We start from the raw sequence: 23,774 nt of genomic DNA on the forward strand, positions 1-23,774 counted from the left end.
ACAACAGAGGGAGGCCCGCGTACCACAAAAAAAAAATAAATAAATAAAATAAAAATAAATAAAATGGCCACATGGGGCCAAAAGTAGTAATAAGAATAACCGCTTCTATTATTCAGTATAATAACATCAATATCAATATATAAGTGCCTTACATGGATCATCTCATTCCATCCCTGCCATCACCCCTAAGAAGAATTAGATGATATTCTCCTGGAACTTATAAGTGGCAAAACTGAGGCTCATAGGAGATGAACGACTTGCTCGAGATTTACTGGGCTGGCAAATTGCAGGCTTAGAACCAAACCAAAGTCTTTCTGACCAGAGTCCAAGCTCTTCACCCAGGATTGCATCATCTCACTGTGAACAAAGGTGCACCTGTCTTCCACATGTTAAGGAGGAAATAGGCCTTTAGAACTGTAAAAAAGCCAGTGAAATAATTCCATTTTTACCACACCTCCCCTAAGAGATCTTACAAGAATTTGCATTAATTCCAGCAAACCTGAGGCACATGATTTATCTGTGATGGGAGAGGCAATTGTGACCCACTAGGGGGTCTCAGTACATCCTCACTGCATCAGTGTTCACGTCTCCTTGAAAACCCCAAAGTTCCCAATCACTTATTCTGATGAGAAATGCGGGTTGGCCCTCTGAAGCTGAAGTATAAAGTCTGCCTCTCATCCTGGGCTCTTTTCTTCCCAGTCCCTGGGACAGGCTAGTGGGAAACCTTCTGATGCTCCAAAACCCCAATGAATCCAGAGACACCATTTTTCTTTAATTGGTGGAAGCCGATTCGTGTTGTTCAAAGGCGCGTCAGAGCCCGCAGTATGAGCATTGTGCCCCAACATTTAGCCCGTTTCATCACCCTTCATTAGGATGCAGGGGGGAGACCCCGGCACCGTCAACTGGGCCAGAGGAACAAAGGCAACATGGAAACTGGAGCGGGGCAATGAATCCCTCGCTCTCCACTTTTTCAAAACAAGATTCCGACCATTTACTCAAGAACTTATTTTGTCCTCGTGTTCCATACAAAGAAACAGGAAATTTCAGAGGGGAAAAAAAAGGGGCCCCAGTTTCGTACATGGTGGCCCAGGGAGGTTGGGGTCACGGAGAGGGTGCTGGCAGGAGGTTAGCTTGGCCCCAAAGCCGAGGAGGGGCCACTCCCCTCTTTTTGTTCTCAGAGGAGGTCACCTGGGAGCAGGGGAAGGTTGTTGCTCCTTGGAAAACAATTTGAGGAGAAGGCTGGGGGGTAGCTGTCCTTGAAGATTGTCCTCGGGGCTCTTGCACCCTCTCCCTAACCGAACAGGGCAAACCTGTGTTGACAGTATCTTATTCTTCACCTACTACAACACAAAATCTGAACGAGACATCTCCCCTCAGACCCACAGAATTCCTTCTAAAATAAATCCATTTCCAGCTTGACGAGAATAGACCCTGGCTTCTGACCTGCAAGTTCTGATTCTTATTTTGGCATTTAAAATGGTTCATCTTGTAATCTGGTCAAACCTTTTGGTAGCCATTTTGACGACAACTCTCCGAAGTTTAAATACGTGTATCCTTTGGACTGACAGTTCAACAACTAGGAATTTATCTTACAAAAATACCTCTACATGTGAGCAAAAAACATATGTTAGGCTATTCATCGCAGCTTTCTCCATAATAGTAAAAATATTAAACGTGATATCAAGTCCATCTTAAGGGGTGGAGTGATTATATGATTGTATAGACACCCATACAATGGAGTCCTCAGCAGTCATTTTCTTCCCCCAAGAGGGAGACCAACAAGGAATGACCTGGAAAAAACATCTATGATATGAGCACGGAAAATAAAAAGTTGAAAAATTGTATGTATACTTTAATCCACTTTTGTTTAAAGCAGGGTTTCTCAACCTTGGCACTACTGATCTTTGGGCCAGATAACTCTTTGTGGTGGAGGCTGTCCTGTGTATTGTAGGATGTTCTGCAGCATCCCTGGCCTCTACCCACCAAATGTCAGTAGCACTCTCCCCCCTTGCTATTATGACAACCAATAAAGTTTCCAGTTTGCCAAAAGTCCACTGGGGGTGGGACCAGGGGACAAAATCTCCCCCAGTTGAAAACATATAGACAACCTAGGTTTGCATGTCATAGAAAAAAGTTTGGAAGGATACTCACCTAGTTGTTAACAGTGGTTCCCCTGGGGACCGGGATTGGTCAGGGAAAACAACGTTCTCTTTTTATTTTATACACCTCTGTACTGTTTGATTATTTTTACAAGTATATATTTCTTCTGTAGTTTAGTAGAAAATCTATTTCTATTCCACTCCCACTCACCGACATATACATACACAAAGAAAATAAAGAGAATAGCTCACATCAAGAGACAGTCAATCGGGACTCTCTAGAAAAGAGAGACAGGTGGGCTTCACCTGGGAAGGGAAGCCCTCTGGGAGGACTTGATAATGAGACAGGATGGTAACCACAGCTCATCAGTCCATCATCTGGAGTCTCATCAAGCCAGGTGGTGAGGATGGTGTCAGAGAGATTGTGAACAATGTGGGAAATGAGGAATTCTGGCCTCTGGTTTTGAATTTGACCGAGATCAGTGTCTTGCACCCTGTACTTCAAATCCTTCATTTGCTTAAAGGATCATCTACCTTTCCACAAACCTTTAGGAGAGCAGTGCATTAAAGCAGCAACTATGAAGTGGTTTCCCCTCATCAGATTTGGTACTACATAAACAAAAGATGGAATTCTCATTAATATTGGCTTTGGCGCTTTTAAAGCCATTTTTTAAAAAACATATGCCAAGTCCAATTTGGACAATTTAGAGTTTGGAGAATCCCAGAATGCTTCAGTTTCTTATTAATTTTGAAAGAATTTCCTCCAGGGAGGTTTGTTCGGTTTTTTGATATACTCATGAGAAAAACAGTAAGGTAAAGCTTTTTTCTTTTTTCTTTTTCTAGATGATAGACTGCTCTGGAAAAGTGGTTAACGTTTGTTCAGAAATTACAAGGTCAACTGCCACAGCCAATTGTGATAATTCCCTCACTGAGTTAGTTGGAATTCATGCTGAATTTCCTAAAAGGAAAAACAGACCTAAATCTTACAGAAAATAATCAAACATTTGGTCCCCTACATTGATGCCAGCAAATGGCATATCAGATATCCACCACCAATATCTTCACCCAGTCACAATTATACGGTACTAAGGGAATCACGGTTTTTGAACAACACTTTGTAAAGTAGCTAGGAAGAATTCTCTTGTCCATCTGTGCTGGTGTTTTGAGACCAAAAGTGATTTGAGACCAAAAGTGATTCGAGACAGGTTTTGAACCAAGCTATGAATCAGTTCATAATGACATATTTTACATTCTTTTTTGTCATGGTTAATTGTTTTGTTTTGGTTTTTTGCTGGATAGAATAACAATGATGAGAAGTCCTTTTTTGGCTCAAAAGCTACTCATAAATATTTTACTCACAACTTTTGGACCAATTTCCTTCCCCCCCTCCACCCTCCCCGCCCCGTGATTTGACCCAGCTTCTTAAAGGCATTTTGACTAATTTGGTGATGTTTTACTTCACTCCAATTTTACCTTTATTTATCAAAGCTCTAATATCGTACAGTTAGTTCACCAAGAATTTAAGCCTTCCTTTTTTGTTCCGCCTCTGCATCTAAAGGGTAGAGCTCAGGATTTGCCGTTGTCAAGACTCCAGAATCACTCTATATACAAATTCTTGAAACAAAGGGAAAGCAACATTTCTCTTCTCCACCTTGCACACAACCCAGTGAACTTAAACGAGGCAGGAACCACAAAGCAGAACATCATTTTCTAAGAATCCGGCATAATCACACTCAGGGCAGCTGTGCCACCCCAAAGCAAGGAGTGCTTTGAGTAGAATGAAATGTACACTCAAGGACACACTACCGAAACCGGCTTTTGTCTACATTGTTTGCAAGGCAAGTTCATGAAATTAATTGAAAAAAATGCATGAACTTTAATAGAAAGCTGTCAGACCTGGCCCCTTATATATAGGATGACCCCAAAGTTACCTGTGCACGCTAGTTAGAAGTGATGGTAGCAAACACTGGCTGGTGCTCTGTCCTTGGATGCCCTTTACCTTCTCTCCCCTGCCCAGTCTATACTGTTTTACCTCCAATAGCCTGCACCTACCAACTCTTCCACTGCTCAGGGGTTATTGGAACCACTCTGGCACACGTGTAGAAACTTAAGCATGTCCTGCTCGCCCAAGGCAGCCCTTAGCCAGTCACCAATTGCAGTTGGGCTATGAAAGCCCAGCTGCCTTGCATTAAAGCCAGGACACAGTCTGAGATGTACTTCACATTCCAGATTCCATTGCCTGTTAACACTAAGGCTGGGATTTTGCCTGAAATCATGACTCTGCTTGGCTTCCTTCCCTTCTGGCCCAGCTTCCCCACTCCCTCACCAGCTTCTCCTGGGGGCATGTCCACACATTCGCATGTCAGGATTTGCTTCAGGGGAACCCTGCCTAAGTCATTAGCTGCCCTCCTTGGCTTTCCCCAAATTTTGATTCCTCTTGTTCTTCCAAAAGTCTCATTCCGTGCTGATAGCTGCAGTTTGTGGCACCTGTTTTAAGTCTCAAACTTCTGTTAGGACATACACAGGGTCTTGGTTACCAGAGACCCTTGATAGGTGATTTCTAGTGATAGTGTTTAAGTCCCTCTCTGCCAATGGCACAGTCCCGGGTACTGCACCACTGGGCTGGATGTCACCTGATGCTGCCGTAGGCAGTGGTCAGCGTTCGTACCCTTCCCCAGCGCAACGGATTTGCCCTATCAGATACATGTTCTAGTTTCTCTCCTCTGGCAAAAGGTTGAGTCTAATATTGGAGAAGAGTCATGATCTGCCTTTCAAGAACATGAATTAGAAACTTCTACCTGCTTCTGAGTGAGTTATTTCTTTGTGTTTGTTCCTTCTTATTTCTGCTGTTTGGTTGAACCAGGGTTAATGAGGGCTACTGTAACTGAGCAGGACCCTGTGGGGCCTTCCCGGGACAGACTCCTCCCCCATATCCTCCGCTGTAGCTCCTCTCTGAAGTACCTAGATAATAGTACCTGGTGCACATTTCCTGAGTTGTTTTACAGAGGCTAAAGGATGATGATCATTGCGCATGTAGCTCCCAGACCTCCTGGCACCTAAGGACTGATCATGTTACTCCCTCTAACACCACTCTGCTACCTCACCATCAACTGATCAGAGAACTGTGCACGAGCTGATCACATACCCTGTGACCCGCCCTCCCTCACCCGGCCTTTAAAAATGCTTTGCTGAAACCCTTCGGGGAGTTCTGGCTTTTCCTAGCCCTAGCTGTCCTGGACTCCTTGTAGCGTGCCCTACAATAAATGCTGCACTCTCCTTCCCCACAACCCGGTGTCAGTAGTTTGGCTTCACTGCACGTGGGCGAGCAGACCCAGGTTTGGTTTGGTAATACTACTGTGGTTCTGCTTCTGACTTCTGTCCGCAAGAACTGGAGAGTGTGGGTGACTCAATGGGACAGCCAGGATACAGCTCAGGCAGGAGGTGGGACTTGAGTGGTGACAGCAGAAGGGGAGCCGTCCTAGAGAACGATGTGTGGAATTCCACAGCTGGCATGACTCCAAACTTTGGATCACGGGATGGACAGGGAGTTCAGACTCTGGGCCCCAGGTGGGTGTATGATGGTGGCTTTCTACTGTTGACGCTTTCTCACTGTGTTTGAGCTCGGAATATTATTCAAGGCCGCTGGAGGCGTATCTTTTTGAGAGGTATTTGCAGCAGTTGAGGACAAAACTGGGTGGTTCCAGACATCCTGATTCTAAAGCCCAGCCCAGACTCTAAAGGTACTCTAAAGGTAGCCCAGCCCTCTTGAGATCCACTCAATGGGAAAGCCCACATTATCCACCATCTTGGAGGGACCATGGTAGACAGCAGGGAACAACACCCCCGGCAAGCTCCCCAAACCCTCTCCATGCCAGCCCCACGTGACACCTTAACTCCCAATCCGGAGGCAAACTCACGATTTTCACAGTGCTGCCCGGTGTAGCCTGCCAGGCAGGCACACTTGTAAGATCCGGTGTTGTCAAGAATGCAAGTGCCATCATGGAAACAAGGCGACGAGGAACATGCTGTAAGAGAAAAGGCAATTTCTCTCAGTGCCCCTGTGCAGTGAGTCAGTTTCTTCAAGCCTCCAGTCTTTCACTTGTTTTTTAGTCTTCTTGCGATTTTTTAACTCCTTTTGTTGATATCATGTTACCATTGTTTGAGGTTGCCTAAAACAGCTGCTCATTAATCAAACGTTGCTGATGTTATTTGATGTTTTCCAAGGCCCCAGAAGTATGCTCCAGACAGAGAGTCTGAGACAACACACACAATTAAAGCAGAGGCATGTTTCACCCCCTCCTGTAGGGGGGCTCCGTGGAAGACAGCAGCCTTGGGTAATAGATCATCTTTTTTTTCAAGGAAGCTCAGTAGCCGGGATACTGGGGGAAAAGAACCGGAAGATGATCTTCATGACACTGGTGAAAGTGTACTCAAGAATTTTCAAACACGCATTCTGTAAACAGTAGTCCCTTGATATACTGAGAGTTATGATCTCAGATATGGTGGGGAAATGCTACTGGTGTTAAATGATAATTAACCAGATTCTCTACTGCAGAACTTCTCCGAACATTCCACATTCTAAGGTGCATTGTGAATGTCTAAGAATGCACATAACGTTCCACCTTTCACAGGCTTATCTGACCTGAGAGACTCTACAGAGGACACTTTGGAAAACACTAGTCTGTTGCTACCCACCAATTCCACGTTCATTTACCCTGGTGTAGAAATATATCGCTCGGCCAAGTTCAACAAACCCAAATTGAGTGCTTGCTCTGTATAAGGCACTGGAGGGATACAAAGATGAACAGGAGCTCCCACTCACCAGATCAGAGCCTTTCGAAGAAGAGTAGGCAGTGACTATAAACCGAAGCATGATTCAGTTAGTGTCGGAAAAGAGAGAAAGTGCTAGAAGACATTCCAAAAAAGGCAAAGCCACAGCCCATCAGAACAAGGGAAAAGGCTTAACAGGGGAGGAGAAATCTGATAGGGCCTCGAAGGGTGGGACTTGATGGGCAGGAGTTGGGAGGTGGGTTTAATCAGAGGGAATAACTTGAGCACAGGCAGGACGCTTCGGGTGTTTCAGGAACGGGAAGAGCTCTGTCTGACTGTTTGACAATGGAGACCAGAGTTTCCAGAGTTCTCCAGGGGAGGTTGAAGAAGAGACCCTCCTAACTCTCCCCTCAGTCACAGGGTCACAAGCTGGCGAGCCACTGCTGCCCCCAGCTGCTGACTGCCATAAACACCCCCAGATGTATCTCAGCCTCAGCTGGTGGGGCGTCACCGAGGGGCAAGGATTCAGCCACAGGCCGACCACACCACAGCAGCAAAGCCTCTAGAACTCCCAGGCTCTGAGCAGCTGAAGAGGAGACAGACATCCCGGAAGGAGGCAGTCACACAGGAGCAACTGCTGAGAGCTCCTGTGGGACCATTCTCCGCGGGAGGAGGCTGGGGAGGGTGGGTTGTCTGCCGGTCTTGCTGAAAGGACAGGGCTGATGCCACTACTACCCGCCTCCCTTCCTGACACTTCTGTATCACACCTTCCATAAGGAAGCTATAATGGTCAATTGCAATTTTTAAAATTCAGTATTAAAAGAATAGTACTTCCAGCTCGAGTTTATTTTGTAAAACCTGATGCAATCCAATCTCTGAGGACTGAGCACTTTGTTCATTCCGGCCAAACCCTACTTCCTAATATGAACAGGACAGGAGGTGAAGTCAGACTCAGAGTTACTCATAAAGTAAGTGGCATTTCCTATGTAGTTTAAGACTTTGAACACCTATTTGAAAGATGACAAAGGGAGGCTCAGGGCATGCCTGGGGCAAGGTGGCTACTGAGGGCTTCCTCTGTACCAGACACTGTGCTAAGCTCTTCATCTGTTCTGTCTTCCAGCACCTCCTTAATGGAGCAGGATCTAGGGTTATGCCCTTATTCACTGGTTAGGAACATGAGGCCCAGAGAAGTAGCACTTGTCCAAGCCACACGGCTTAATCTTCTAGGGACCAAAGCTAACGCTCTTAACCATGAGAGCCCCTAATAGAAGCTCTAGAGCCAAACTGTACAGATCCCTGGTTCCATCCCCAGAGCTATGCAACCACAGACAAATTACCTGGTCTCTCTGTGCTGCAGCATCTAAGCAAGGGAGTTAATAATTCTTAGCTCTGGTCCTAGTGAGCGTTTCTGAAATATCCCTTGCCATTTCTCTCTACCTTCTTAATGCGCAGGTTGCTTCTGAGAACCCAGCACGCTGGGTTTTAACAAGGCTGGGCAGGGAGAAGGGGGGTACACAGAAAGGAATGTTTGTCTGGAGCACAGCCATAAAATGCGACGTTTGTCTCCCTGGCCTTTACCTGTGATCTCCTCAAAGATGGCATGGAAGCCGTCAAAGTTCTTGGAGCCATCTGAGTGGAAGAGGACGTGGAGCGAGGAACCCGTGCTTCGGATGGGAGCTGGCCGCTCGTTGCCACAGAAACGCTTGATGATCTGACTGTCGCTGCTGTCCCCGTCACGGACCTCAACATAGTCGTACTGGCACATGTAGTCAAACTCCAGGCTCAACATGACAATCCTGTGGGTGGAGAGGGTGACAGCAGGAAACAGGTGGGCCCCGGATCGTCCTTACACCCCTGGGCAAGTTCAAGGCCAGATGATAAACAGGTCTCTTGAAGAGTAGTGCCATTGGCCTGATGTGATAGGACAATGGTCCTGGAGGACTTGAGGTCAGATACGTTTCTTTTAATGTGTGTAGGTAGGTATTCTGTGTGCAGGTGTCTGTACGCGCATGCCCAGGTGAGGGGGGCGCCACAGTCCATTCAGAGAATCTCTGCACACGCTGGCTCCTCTTCCAGGAGCACTTCTCCTCTCAGGCTGTGTGGCTGGTTCTTTCCTATCCTTGGGTCTCAGCTTAAATATTCTCTCCTCAGAGAGGCTTCCGTGACAACTCTTTCTAAAGGAGATCCACTGTTTTCTTCCTAATGCGTAGATACATTTTAATTTCTCATATTTCTCTCCTTGACATTGTGAGTGTGTGTGCAGGCCTGTCTCCTCCCCTTGACTGCAAATTCCTCGAGGGTAGAGTGTGACATCTGTCTTATTCCACCACTGTTTGCTTAGTGACTAACGCAGTGCATGGCACATAGAGACAATAAACAAATATTGCTGAATAGATGACAATGGATACTCTATCGTAATTTTACAATTGGAGAGTGGAAAAGAGTATGTTGTCTTGCAAGACCAAGTAAAGGGAAAAACTCTCTGCACACTCTTCTGTCTGATGGAAGGATCAGAAGATAATAATTCTCTTGGTAACAATTCTTGCCCCAAAGAGTAGAGAAAGTAGCACCATATCAAAATTTCAGAATTGAAAGAGATCTGATATATCTGTGATTACCTTAAAGGGGTCTTGGGTTTGGAAATACTGGGGTGCAGCAGATCAAAAAAGCAGAAGGTAACCTTAAGCTCCCATTTCCGAGAGATAAGAAAAGAGGCAGTCACATCCCAGGGCAAGAGAGGAAAAGACATTTTTTAGAAGATTGCCAAGGGAATGCCTAAGTATCAAGTTCACAAAATGTACATCTGTATCTTGTCCCTCACATTTTGGAGAAGTTAGGAATAGACAGAAGAGCTCAGAACTACAACCTGAAAAGTTGGGACCTGTGCTATTTCTACCACCTTGGGTAAAAACTTCAAGTGCCAGAGTTAGTGAACAGTCAGGATATTCTAAATGCTCTTAAAAGGTCTTACTGAAAAAGAAATCCAATCACTGAGTATGCTTAGTGTTTATTTTTCAAAAAATTCTATCACAAAATCTTTTGCTAGGGAGTGTAAGTCCTATTAATCATACTTTGTGAAACATGCTGTAGCACCTAAGGATCTGACTTCTCATCCAGATGCCACCACCAATTCACTGTGAGCCTTGAGCAGTCACTTCCTTCTCTGGGTTTTGGTATCTTAGTCTAAAAAGGGTAGGAGGGGGGACAAGGCCACCACCCAAAAGAGATCACAGCTTTTTCTGAAACTGAAACATGAGACATTGCAACTTGTATTTACATTCATTCATTTGTTCACTTACTCAACACATTTGTGGCAGGTCTGCACTGTGTCAGACGCTGTTCTAGGTGCTGAAAGTACAGCAGTGTCCCAAGTAGGAACAGTGCCTGCCCTCATGGAGTTCTGATCTGGGGGACAGACAATAAGCAAGGAAACCAGAAAACAAAGGAATTCCAGAGAATGTTAAGTCCTAAGAAGAAAACAGACCAGGTAAGAGCACAGAGAGTGACTGGGAGGGTAAGCTTTTTAGACACATGGTCAAGGAAGACTTCTCTGCAGACATGACATCTGGGCAGACACTTAAATGATGAAATGGAGCCAGCCGTGTGAACGTCATGGGAAAGAGCGGTCCAGGCAGGGGAATCTGTAAGCGCAAAGGCCTTAAGGTAGTCATGAGCATATCTGAGGAACTGAAAGAAGTCAGGGATGCTGCAAGGTGGTGTGTACAGGGGAGAGTGGTATGAACTGAGGTCAGAGAGGGGAGCAGGAGACATCCTGTATGGTGAGGAGTTCAGATTTTATTCCAAGCCTGTTAGGAAGCCACTGGAAGGTTCAATAACACGACAATAATTTTACTGAGGATTTTAAAGGATCACTCCAGTCACTCTGAAGAGAGGAAACAGCAGAGCTAGCAAGAGTGGAAGGAGGGAAGCCAGTCAGGAGGCCACGAGAAAATCCAGGTGAGACATGGTGGTGGTTTAAAGTAGAATGTTGGCAATAGAGACAGTGGATGGACTTGAGATTATTTTACAAGTAAGGAAGTAGATTTTGTGATGACCTGGCTGTGGTAGGTGATGGAAAAGGGGGGCATCAGGGATGACTGCCAGCTTTGGGGCTGAACACTAGGCTTCAGAGTATTTATGTCCTTATGATTATCCCTGGGCAGCAGGTCCAGGTTTGACTGGCAGGAAGGAAATCTACATATTTCCAATCCTTCCTAGGGCCCTTTCCCGGGCAGGTGATGTGCTTCTCAATCCTTCCACCATTTTGGATTTTTGTTTGGCGGGGTTGGGGGGAGGGGATTTATTTTGTATCCTGTATCTCCGAGAAGCTCTTTAGAGGCCCCTGAGGGGACCACTGGTCCTGGTCCCTGAGCTGCTGAAAAATTAACATGTGGCATTTACCACCTGCCCTTATCATCCTGCCAGACCCAGCCTGGAGCCCATTCAGCAGAACCGTGTGGCCTCTCACTTGCTCCTTGAATTAACCTTCCTCCAGGAAAGTCCACTTAACGAACCTTACTCCTAACCCCAGGACCTGAGGGAGCAAGAAGACCAGCTACTAAAGGGCAGCTTTGATGAGGAGGATTGAGAAGGAGACCTGATTTTCTGGATCCTTCCTAAGCGGGTATCGTGTTGCCCCTCCTGAAGGACAGAACACCATCGAGGAGCCAGCAGGCATGTGGTAACCTCCAGGTGCATTGATCCACCCAGAAAATACCTACTGAAAGCCTGTGCCCTAGAAGATTAGAGATTTCCATCACCGCCAACCTCCCCACTGGTTAGAAAAGGGAAGAGCTAGGTGGACAATGTCCCTAGATGTCCCAGGGGTGAGTGGGCCACTCTGCTTCCCTAGAGAGGAAGAGCAGAGGTGCTTGCCGGGGGAGAGAAGATACACTGGCGGCAGGGAGCACTTCCTTCAACTTTACTTATGCAACAAGAATCCACCAAGCACGTGTGGTGTGTACCGGGTCCTGTTTCAGGCACCTGGATGCAGCAGTGAGGAGTTCTCACAAAACAGGATGCACTCGTGTTACTTATCTGTACTTACAATAAACCTGGGTCTATATTTGGACTATGGCATAAATTAGTCACATTTGTGAGGACCCCAAAGCTCCATAAGAAGAATCAGCTTGTCTTCCACGCATGTGAAACAATCAGTTTATTGGTTGCAAGGGTGGTGGTTGTCTTCTGAGAATAGCAATGAAAGGAGCTGTGATGAGCATAAACCCCAGTCTAGAGTGCAAATTCCTTAAAGGTTAGACCTGTCCTTATTTCTTCCCTTCCCTCCCATAGAGTCTAGTCCAGTACGGAGTGAACAGGAAGACTTGGTCAAGATCTGGGGGTTGGGGGATAGATTGCTCTCGGTGTCCTGCTGTGTTGGTATTATCCTTGGGTCACCGTCACCTGAGCCTCACTGCCCTCGGGCAGTGAATGACAAACATCTAATTGACTGTAGCTTCACCCAGGCCTTATCCCACAAATCACTGAGAGGTAAAGGAAAAGATTCTAATATATATTTTCTGCTTTTAAAAATGAAGTTCTGATGATTAGCCCTTGGTCACTAGGATCCAGGACCTTTGGTCCTGTTACTGTGTTTCCTTATAACCTCAGACTCCCTAATTCTGACCCCAGCCCCTTACCTTAGCTGGACGATAAACCCAGGTTTGGCGTGAATGGTCCACTCGCAGTGAGCATTCAGGGGGTAGCTCTCCAACAAAATCTGACCCTTCGGGACTCGTAGAACCTGGCCACATCCTAAGACGAGAAGGTGGGGGAATGGAAATTGGAGTCAACAGGAAAGAGATGGTAAAAGGTCTCAAAGCCTCTGAGCTCATCCCATACCCTTGAGAACAGAATGGAGAAGGATATTTCTATTTCTCAAGCACCTGGCAATGCGCTAGGCAATTGGCAGTGAATTGTTAATTCATTTAATCCACCCAACAGCTTGAGAAGAGAAGTAGTATCATTCCAGTTTTCCAGATGGAAAAATGGATAACCAGAGATTAAATAAATAACTTGTCTAGCTACTAAGTGACAAAGCAGAGATTTAAACCTGTGTCTGAATGTAAAGTCCAAGCCACTCTCTCACCTGCCTCTCCAAGACTGCCACATGCCAGCCGGCTGCTGCCACCTTACCAGGCTCAGAAAGCAGGCCCTCCCTGCAGCTCTACATGGGACACTGTGGCCTTTGTCCAGAGTCTAAATCTGCATAAGACCCTTTGGTCTGTGTTCCCTGCACATTCTCTACCCCACAAATATAACCCCAAAGCAACTCCTTCCTGATCCCCCTCCATCCATTTAGAAAATGTATGTATTAATTTGTTCTATGAGCAACTGTGTGATAAACACCTCTCTAATACACGACACATGCAGGGGGACATGAACTCCAACCATCTGGACTGGATTAGTGGTTTTCGATCTTTTTCTACCTCCCAAGCCCCTTTTTTTTTTCAGACAAACTCTTATGAAGACCACCAATTTAATTTTTTAAAATGGATCCAAGAGGGGCTCCTGGTTGAAGCAGAAGCTGGGGCCCCAAGCCCTCCACTCTCACTATCACCTTGGTCTCCTGAGTTACCTCCAAGGAATCCTCAAGATTTGAAAACCACGGAACAGAGTCTTCATTAAATTATATCACATCTTCTAGTGTTAAGCAGAGATGTGTAAGATGTACCTTAGTTTTACAAAAGAGCTTGGGGGAAATGTCTTGAATTGGTGTTATAGAAAAAAAAGTTATATGGGTCATGTAAATAAACTATATTTTCTACCAGAGTTGGCAAACTATGATCCATGGGCCAAATCCGGCTTCCTGCCTGTTTTTTAAATAAAGTTGTATTGGAACAGAGCCACACCCATTTTTAATGCATTGTCTAAGGTCAGTTTCCAGCTATAATGGCAGAGTTGAGTAGTTGCAAAAAGAGACAGTAGAATCCACAGAAATGAAAATATTTACCATCTGCCCCTTTACAGAAAAAGTGTATTTAACCCTGTTCTACACAGAACCCAGGTGACCTCATAAATTCTGGACATGCGGTTATCTTCAATAACCTCCCCAAATAAATTCTCATTGCTCAAAAGAAAAATATGAACATCAGTGGATGGTGCCTCACGGCAGGATGATGTTAGTAATATTTCTACAGTGTTAGGAATACAGCCCAAACTCTGCTTTTGACAAGCTGTGAGGTCTGAAGCCTGTGACTTTTGCAAAACTGACTGCTAGGCAGCATAAGTCATCATCTCATCATTAGGATGTTTATTGCTGCTGCCCGGCACCACATGGGAAACATCTTCCACCACTTCCCATGTGGGGCTCTTGTCTAGGCCAGGCCTCCATTCTCGCTCTCTGCAATTCCAGCCTCCTCGCATCCATCCTTGTCTCCCAACTTTCCATTCTCCACATAGCAGCCAAAGCCACCCTTTAAATAAATAAATTAGATCACATTACTCTCTCGACTCGACCCTCCAAAGGCTGGCCACTGTGCCTCACCTTCCCACAGCATCCACGGCCCTGCCTCACGGACCGCCCAGCCCTGCCTTCTGCCCGGTTTCTACCACCACCCACCTGGTCCTCATGCAGCTCCAGCCACATGGCCTCCTTCCTGTCCCAGCTCCAAGCCTTGCACCCACTGCTCCCTTAACCTACAAGCTTCATCTTCTTCCACATCTCCTTCCTTTGGGAATTGAGCTCAACTGCTGCTTCTTCAAAGAGGACTTCCTGGACCACCCAGCTAAAATGGACCTTCACATTTGTACAGTCACTGCCTTTTACTCGATTTTGTTTTCTTCATAACACACATCACTAGCTGAAATTATCTAGCTTATTTGCTTACTCCCTTTGGTAGAGCTGGGACTTCTCTAGCTTGTACACCTAGAATGGAAACTGGCATATAACAGGTGCTCAATAAAGAGCTGTTGAATGAATGAATGATGACACTGTGACAGGCCAGGGACTGGCTAAAAGACTTACACAAATTCTCTTGTTTAATCCTCACAAGAAACCTGGGAGAACGCTATTCATGTCCCCAGTCCCCAGACAGGAACACTAAGGATGGGAGAAGTTAGGTGACTTCCCCACAGCTGGATGGCCAGGAAGTCGGAAGACTGCAGACGACTGTTCTAACTGCAGAGCAGTGCTTACGACGAGACTTCGGAGTCCCGCTGTCATTGGTTTGAGTCTCAGCCTTGGCGTCACGGGCTGCGTGGCCTTGGGCAAGTTTCTTCATCTCGCAGAACCTCAGTAGACCTGAGCCAAATGGGAGTAAAACTAGCACCTACTTCATACGTTTTGTGAGACTTGAATCGGATTACTCACATGGAAAGCAGCTAGCAGAAAACTCAGCAAATGTTAGCTGTTGCTAGTTGGTGGCAGAGCAGGGGTTTGAACTTGGATCTGTCTAGTACCAAGGCTGGGTCTCTGCTAGTGCAGTCAACTGTCGTAGGGTTTCCTGACCCAGCCTTCTCCCACTCCGTTTTGAAGCAGCAGGATTTTTCCACCACCACCCATCCCCCAAATACATTGAATCTCTGCCCCAGCCCCCAACTTTTGGAAGTGCACGTGCCTTCTTCCTGCATACCTCACACTCCTCATCGCCCCCATCCGCCCATCTGCTGCCCGGCTACGGAAGTGATACATTGGGTGTGAGAGACAAAAAAAGAAACCTTCCTGCACAGTCTCCGCCCCTCTGGGACTGGCAGCCTCCCAGCCACAAGGTGTTAAATCCCAGCTCCGCAGCAAACCTCCTGCAGGGACCCCAAGTCAGAATCAGCAGCAGATGCCGCCAGCCTGCTTCTGGTTTCTTCCCTGGAATCAGACAGCAGTGTCACTGCCCTCCCACCCCGCAGGTGCACGGGGAGCTGGTGCCCCTCCCCAGGCAGGTCTTCTTGGCAAGACCACGCGGCCTTTGGCCAGCCCCAGGGTCTCATGCGGCCTCTGGAGGGCCGGGAGCCCCACCCACCCCGGGGGGCTGGCCCCCGGCCACCTGAGATGCAAGACCACTTGTTCCTGGGGCCCAGGGGCCGTCCTTCAGAAGCAGCCAGGATTCCCAGCCACATGTGACGCCTCGGTCCCTCGTGATGTTTTCCTTCTTGCTCCAGAAGGGAGGGCAGAGTCGGTCCCAAGAGCGGGGACAAGTTCCAACCAGCCAGAGACAAAGAGGCCGCTTCTCAGAGATGTGCTCTGGGGGGAGGGTATTGGGCCCTGGGGAAAGGAGGAGCTCTGCTCCCTCCTCACACCAAGCGACTCCCATGTCCGAGTCCGAGGGCCCGGGCGCAGGGCAGACTCACGGCACCCTCTGCCTAGGGCAGAACACTGAACACAGGAGAGCGTCCCCGCCAAGGAAGTCCGGCTGGCCAGCCGAGCAGGTGGTCCTGAGTCTGAAAGACCAGAGAGGCAATGGCCCAGATGAAGTGCTCAGATCCCCTGACCATGTCTTGCTGCAGGGGAAGAGGGTGTGTGTATGTGTGCGTGTGTGCGCGCGCGTGTGGTGTGTGTGTGTGCAGGGAATTTTGCCAGCCAAGCCAGACTGTCCCCTGGGATCTCGAATCCTGGACTCATCTCCAAGGCCGCCCCCTCCCCCATCTTTCCTCATGGCTACAAACCCAGACAAGAGAGAGAGCCGGATAGACTCTGCCTCTCCAGAGCTGAAGGGAAACCTTCATGAATTTCTAAACTAGAAAGAGAGCTGGAAGGTTCCCAGCAAAAATGAACACCTTCAGCATTCAGACAAGTCTTGTTATCTCCAGCTGGGGGAGCAAGGAGGGAGGGGCAGGAGAGAGACACAACATACTTCTGAGAAGCAGTGCTTTTTTTTTTGTTTTTTTTAATCTTTCCTCTTGGATGGGGGCCGGGGAAGGACTAAAGAAAGCATTCTGACCTAAAAAGCCATTTGCACTTTCCTTCCTCCTTCAAATAGCGCTCAGGAGACAGGACTCACAATGGTTAAGGGGCAGCCTGGAAGCCCGACCGGTCCTAATCTCGATTCACATTTTCCTAGCTGTGTGACCCGAGACAAGTTCTCTAGATTTTCCAATCCAAGTTTCCCTCATGTGGAAATAAGCATAATAGGAGTACCTACTACCATGTTGTTATTGTTGATAAGTTCTTATTTGTTTGAGGATTAAATGAGATAGATATTGTATGTAAAGCATTTAGCAAAGTGCCTGGTACACAGAAATGCTCAGTAAATGGCAACTAATACTGTTGCGTCTCGAGTCTTGTCTGGATCTGAGACACAAATTTGGTACAAGAATCACAGGTGACAGCCCAGGTTCTGACCCACCGCTCCAGGGCTCCTAGGAGCCTCTTTACATCATCGGCTGAAGCCCTAAAGCCTGTAGGCCCAGGAGCTCCGACAGTGATGGTAGAACAAAAGCTTGGATGAGGACATGGGAAGGACCAGGAGCTGGAAGGAAGCTCACACCTTCCAGGTGATTTGGTTCATCCTACCCTGACCTGCTAGGCCCTCAGACAGGCACTCGGAGTGAGGACGTCACGGGCCTCTCACATCAAGAGGTGGTTTAGTATAGAGGATGAGAGACTGGGCCCCGGGGCCCAGCCTCTGAATTGGCATCTTGGCTTTGCCACTTACCAGCTGCATGACAGCAAGCAGGAAAGTTACTCAGCCCCTCTGTGCCTCAATGCCCTCACCTATAAAAAGGCTGTGATCAGCCCTTGAACAATACCTGGTTCAAAATAAGTGCTAAGTGATGGCTCTCATCAGGGGCTCAGGTCTTCATTAGATGTCCAGGAATGACTTCATGGCTCATCCTGTGATTTGGCCTATAATCCCAACCAATCTGATACTTTATAATGGTGGTTTAAATGTTTGTCTCCTCCACGACACAGTTCTGTGAGAGCAGGGACCTTGTCTGTCTTGCTCACACCTTTGTATGCATCGAGTAGGTGCTTAATTAATTGTTAACTGAATGAATGACTATGCCAGATTAAATCAAACATTTCCCTGCCCAATCAAACCATTTTTGAAGCCCCTCCCCCCATACCAAAGGTCCTGAGAAGATAACCTCCTCATGGCCAGTGTACATTCTCTTGTCCCTTGGGAAGTTCTGTTTTATTATTTTTCCTCTCTGGCCCTACATTGATTTCCTTCCCAACAAAGAAAAAGAAAAAGAGCTCCCTTCAAGGCTCTGCTTCAGTAATAATACCAATAGCAACACCATTTATTGAGCACTTACTAGATACCAGACTCCATATTAAGGAATTTTATAGACAGCACTTCAGTTAACCCTCACAAAAATCCTCTGAGGGGACACTATTATTTTCCCCATTTTGTAAATGAGGAAACTGAGATTTACAAAGATTGGGTAACTTTGCCCAAAGTCATGGAGGAAGAAGTCACGGGAGAGATTAAAATCAGGTCCTAATGGTTCCAAGCCCAGCTGTTAACTACCACATAATACTATCCCCAATTTGTTCCTAATTGGGCACTGTTCCTTTCCCAGAAGTGTCAGGACACAAAAGCCCAGAGGAAGATGAGTCAGTTTTCAGTAACTCCACCCAGGTGACTCTATGCTCTCCCAGGAAGACGGCTCCTTAAATCAGTAAATCAATCACACACAGATTTGTGAGCCTTTTCTCTCCGTCCCCCTTCCCTCCTGCTCTCCCTCCTTCCTTCTTTTCTTCCCTCCTTTCCTCCCTCCCTCTCTCCCTCTCCCTCCTTCTCTCTTCCTTTCCTATCTCCCTCGCTCTCTCTTTCTCATTTGCTCTTGATCATTCCTGGTTATGGCTCAAGGACCAGCCTGATATTCCAGCCCCACAAACATTTTTGGTCACAGCTGATGGCCAGTTCCTCCGCTCCTCTGCTTCTATCTATAATATAACTAAGAAAAGAAAAAAGTGTTAAGGGACTATAATCTCTCCCCGTAAATCCTCTCTCATCTAGGTTGCTTTCCTAACCTTCTTACCTCCCCTAGATCCTTTGGGGCCCGAAGGGTTGGCATCACTTCAGTGCTACCTAGAAGCATGGCATCTGGGTGGCTCTCGGGCCCTCTCACGCTTATCTCATTTGGTGGCTTAGGAACTTGGTCTGAAGGCCAAGTTAAATAAACTTCACTCTGGAAGTCAGCAGAGTGGTTCCACTTAAGAACTCAACTGTCCTGTTTAAGAAGCTTTGAAAGGAAGCCTTGATTTTGACTTTAGAGATCAGTGTCTCACATGGCCAGCACCAGATCACAGTTCCTAAATACCATTCCCCACAAAAGGAACCAGGATTCGTGGAGAAATGGCTGGTTCCACGACCTGTATGTAAACAATCAAGGTGAACTTGAAACATTTTGGGAGAGGGTGCGGGGGGGGGCACGGTGGCCAAGAAGCAAGGAAGTGCTCAGAGAATGATGTGATGAAGTGGGCTTAAAGGGTCTTCGGTGGCCAATTCTGGGACAATTCGAGCATTAAAAAATGATGGTAGCGCTATGAAACATGGAAAAAAAAAAGAAAATTCATGAATCCATAGTGCAGAAGACGAGAGAGCAGGCCAAATGTGGGAAAATGATAATAATGGGTAAATCCAGGTAAAGGATGAATGAAGTATTCTTTCAACTTTCTGTGTATTTAAAACTTTTCAAAACAGAAAGTTGGAGAAAGAAGGAATCCGCTTCTTAGCCTGAATATTCTGAGATTACTAAACCAACATTTCCTGGCCAGGAAGATGTGAAGAAAGTTGTCTCCTGGGCTCAGTGACCTCCAGCCCTTCTCCAATTCTCTTGGTTAATGGAACTTGTCAATGGTTATGAATCAATCAATCACCTAATGGATTTTAAGACTCTAAGTAGTTAGGTTAATGCCAACTGTGACAAGCATTGTCAAGGACGGTGAGCAAACAAAGGGGCTACCACGACTGCTCAGTACTGAATGCTCTATAACTCAAATATAAAAGAGGCTGATACTTTCTGGCATTTGCACTCCTCTTTCTTTCTAAGGTTCTATATGGCACTCAGGAAAAAATGCCAGGGCTCTACAATGGTGCTCAGCAGGAAGCCTTCCTCCTCCAGGATTAAAGGGCCTGAAAGGATCGCTTGGGCGCCATCTACTGGGTAAATGCTTGCACTGCCACCTGGCTCCCGCACTGCGCCCCAGCTGTGCACAGACCACCCAAGTGCTCAGCTGCCCCTTAACAGAGGCAGGCAGCATGGTGACCAGCACTGAGCAGGCATTCAACAAATACTGAAATGAATTACTTCCTCTTGTGAATTCCCTTCACATTTATTTAGCGCCAGTATGAGCTGTAGGTGATAAGAACCTAATAACATCATATTGATGTCTGTACTGTAAACTCACGGAGGGTTCATTGTATTCCCTGGTGACCAGCCCAGTGATCCATAAGAAATGCTTCCTTTGTGTATGTGGCTGTGATCAGATAATATCCATAACTGGGTGTAATGAGGACAGTGATCAGGTAACATACACTGTATGGAATGAGGCTTTCAGAACAAACATCACGGAATTGAACAAGCATAACTGAACCGACAAAGAATGAGATAGGAGTATGACCATTACTTTGTTTCATAACATTGACTACACTCTTATTTTGTTTTTCTTTTTGTTTTGTTTTGTTTTTTGGTCTCTCCTCTCTAATTTTCAAGCTCTAAGATGGCAGTGACTACATCTGTCTTGCTGATCATTGCCCCTGGAAGCATCCATTCAAGAAATATTTTTGGAATGGTTATAAGTAGATTTATTCATTAAACTTTTTTTTAATGAATGGGGGCATGTGTGCTCCGCTTTGCCTGCCTAGTGGTGATGACCAGTTGCCCTGAGCCAGTTCTGTTGTCCTTGAGAAGGCTTTGATCCTGCACAAGGGCACCATCACTAACCCAACCAATCAGACTCCATACACAGTCAGCTCTTACACTGAGGCTAAACCCAGGACTCAACCAATAGGTACCATTTGGAAAGACACACCTACAGGATTTCTTTGGGCAAATGCGGTCCTTCTGTCTTTGACCTCCTGCATGCAAATATTCTTCCCCTTCTCTGCCTTGTCCGCTAAACAAACCCACTTACTCACACAGAGTGTTTAGAGTATTGTTTAGGAAATATTTGTACCCTTCCCCTTGGGATGTAATATACTCTCATACTTGACTGATTTGGGCAATAGCCATGTGACTTCCTTGGAATATGAGTGAACGTGATGTGAGCAGAGGCCTTAAATGTGGCTGTGTGTTTGGCTTGGCCTCTTGTGCTTCTGTGACCCACTCTGAGAAGACCACACCCCAAGTTGCCCCTTTGGTCTGAGCCCTGAACCCTAGAGTTCAACCCAGGCCAACCCAGCTGAAATCAGTTAAACCCCAGCCAACTCACAGACCCAGGATAGAGAAAAATACACATCTGTCCTTTTGAGGTTGTTTGTTACACAGCAAAAACTGACTAATCTATATGAACACATTATCACCACCACCCCTGAAAGCTTCAACTTAGAAATTCTGTTCTCTGACCACAATACCTCTTCCATCTACATGTTCCATTGCTTTATTATCACTAAGCCTGCTTTTCCATCTCATCGAGACTTCCAGTCCCTATTCTCTTTACCAGGTTCTTTTTGGTTTCATGTCCTACCCAACCTGGATCCCTGGACAATCATGTCTCAGCCAACTCTTGGATCAACCAAATGATTGCTTTTATTCATCTCTGCTACCATGCTGCTAGACAGCATCATCCACCTGTCCTGGTTGCATCACCTACACAGGAGTTCCAGCTTCAACTGGGACCTCAGCCTTGCTTGCACATGCTTTAAATTATCGCTAGCTGGTGCATTTCCTCATTCATCATGTGGCTGTCCCAAAACTTCGGTACTCTCAAGCCTCAGCTTCCCTTCTACTCTGCTATCATTAGAGATTTCATATCCTGCTTTGCAGAGAAAACAGAGCTATTAGGAAGAACTCCCCACTGGGAGGTAGGTGAGTACTGTGGTTGAGAATAAGGGGTCTGAAATCACTAGACTTAGGTATCTTCCTCACCCTTTGCCCTAGACTCTTGCATTTTGCGACAGGTTTGATCAAGCAAAGAACACCAATAGCACTCTATCCTCTATTTCTGCAGACTGGAAATATCGTTCATAAGAGCAAAATTACTTAGACTCTAAGACCATCCTGACTGCTCCTGATTCAAATAGGAAACATGTAAAATAGGCTTAACGAAATAATGACAGTTTGTACATTGCTCCAGATCCTGACTCTCAGGTGCTGCAGAGGGGAATCTTAAACTGAGACAGGTTAGATTTCCACTCCATTTTCAAAGGATTATTGACTCAGAGGGGGATACTAATAAAGATTTAGTAATTCTTGGAGATCAAGCAGAACCCAGAAAGAATCCCTTTCCTGGGACAAGTGGCATGCTGACAATTTGATGTGGGTTCCAGGAATTTAACTCAGGATTCAAGAAGGTTTCCAATAGAAATGCATATGTTAAATGCACCACGGACTTAGCATTTTTGAAGCCTTATTCACTGCTTGCTGACCAATGACAACACGCAATTGCTTCTCAGTGGACATGAGGCATGCTCTGTGCAGAATGCATTGGCTTCATTTAGAAGAGAAGGGAAGATTTAAGAACAGACAGAAACCTCCTGTGGCCAATTCCAAACAGAAGTCCACAATCCACACCCAACAGATGGAAACACATTTTTGTTTTTTTACAGTCTTACCTAGAAAGCCCTCTGGCCACAAACTTTCCAGAACTCAGAGTCCAACAAGATAAACCTTAGTCCATGGCAAAGCTGAGACTTTAAAGGAGCACACGCTAGAGATGGAGCTATGTCAGGGTCTACTCACGCATGCAGTCTCCTCCATACCAGCCCGAGTGGCACTCTGCACAGTAGATGCCCTTCACGTAGAAGTCGTCCAGAGTACCCCCCCACGAGCCGTTTCGGCACGTCTTGCAGTTTTCAAAGATGGTACAACCTGAAAATTTTCCAAGCAGAAGGGTGTTAGATTAAGCACATGCAGGTTCTAATCGGCTGCACGAGAGAGAAACTATGGACCTTCCCAGGACCTTGTCTCAACTAAGGGCATCTGGACCTAGAAAGGTGCCAAAGCCCTAAGGAAAAAATGCTCATTCCTAGGAAGACGCTAGAGGCACCAGAATTCAGCCTGAGGAGTTTAGGAGGGTGGTCTGAACCATCTTCCTAGTTAGTGGCTGATGGCTTTTTTTTTTTTTTAATTCCATTTCTGGTCATAATTATGAACTTTAAGTTTCAATAAAACACAATGCTATTTAAAATTATTTTGTAATCACTATGTTTTATAAAGCAAATAACATTGATGAAAATACCTCCAAATTTAAGACTGATTGACAGCAAATGCCTATTACTATATGAAAACCAAATCTAAATTACACTGTTGTTTGTACTGAAGGAAAACCCTCTTGCTGGCTGTAAAGTTTTCACGTTTTACAAGGGTGCCATATCCCACGTAACATCAGTAACCTGAAAAGTACTATGAGATATCAAAAACATTTAGTAATAAGCTTCCAGACTGATTGCACATTTTGGTTCTAATGCATTAGTTTTTAAAAAGTCTACATGGAGATAATTCACATACCATAAAATTCCCTCTTTTACAGTGTACAATTTAGTGGGTTCTAGCATACCCCAGAGTTGCATAACCATCACTATTATCTAACTTTAGAACATTTCATCACCTTCCCCACAAAAGAACCCATACTCATTAGCAGTCACTCCCCATTCGCCAATCCCCACCCCCGGCCCTAATCCCTGGCAACCAGTAATCTACCAGTCATTTCACATGAATGGAATCATACAATATATGGCCTTTTGTGTCTGGCTTGTTTCATATGTGGCTAATTTTTTTTTTTTTTTTTTTCAGTACTCGGGCCTGTCACTGCTGTGGCCTCTCCCGTTGTGGAGCACAGGCTCCGGACGCGCAGGCTCAGCG

General features: G+C 46.1%; 1 protein-coding gene across 1 annotated transcript in view; it reads right to left on the reverse strand.

The window, feature by feature from the left end:
- PAMR1 (peptidase domain containing associated with muscle regeneration 1) overlaps positions 1-23,774 on the reverse strand; it is a 79,440-nt gene that overhangs the window by 21,011 nt on the left and 34,655 nt on the right. The window contains exons 3-6 of the mRNA XM_007129549.1: positions 22,653-22,781; positions 12,509-12,623; positions 8,448-8,665; positions 6,017-6,124 (exon numbers count right to left, since the gene is read on the reverse strand). Coding sequence (XP_007129611.1) covers positions 6,017-6,124; positions 8,448-8,665; positions 12,509-12,623; positions 22,653-22,781 — 570 coding nt within the window. The remainder of the gene's footprint in view (positions 1-6,016; positions 6,125-8,447; positions 8,666-12,508; positions 12,624-22,652; positions 22,782-23,774) is intronic.

This window comes from Physeter macrocephalus, chromosome 16 (assembly GCF_002837175.3).
Source record: "Physeter macrocephalus isolate SW-GA chromosome 16, ASM283717v5, whole genome shotgun sequence".
In the NCBI taxonomy this organism is placed as follows: domain Eukaryota; kingdom Metazoa; phylum Chordata; class Mammalia; order Artiodactyla; family Physeteridae; genus Physeter; species Physeter macrocephalus.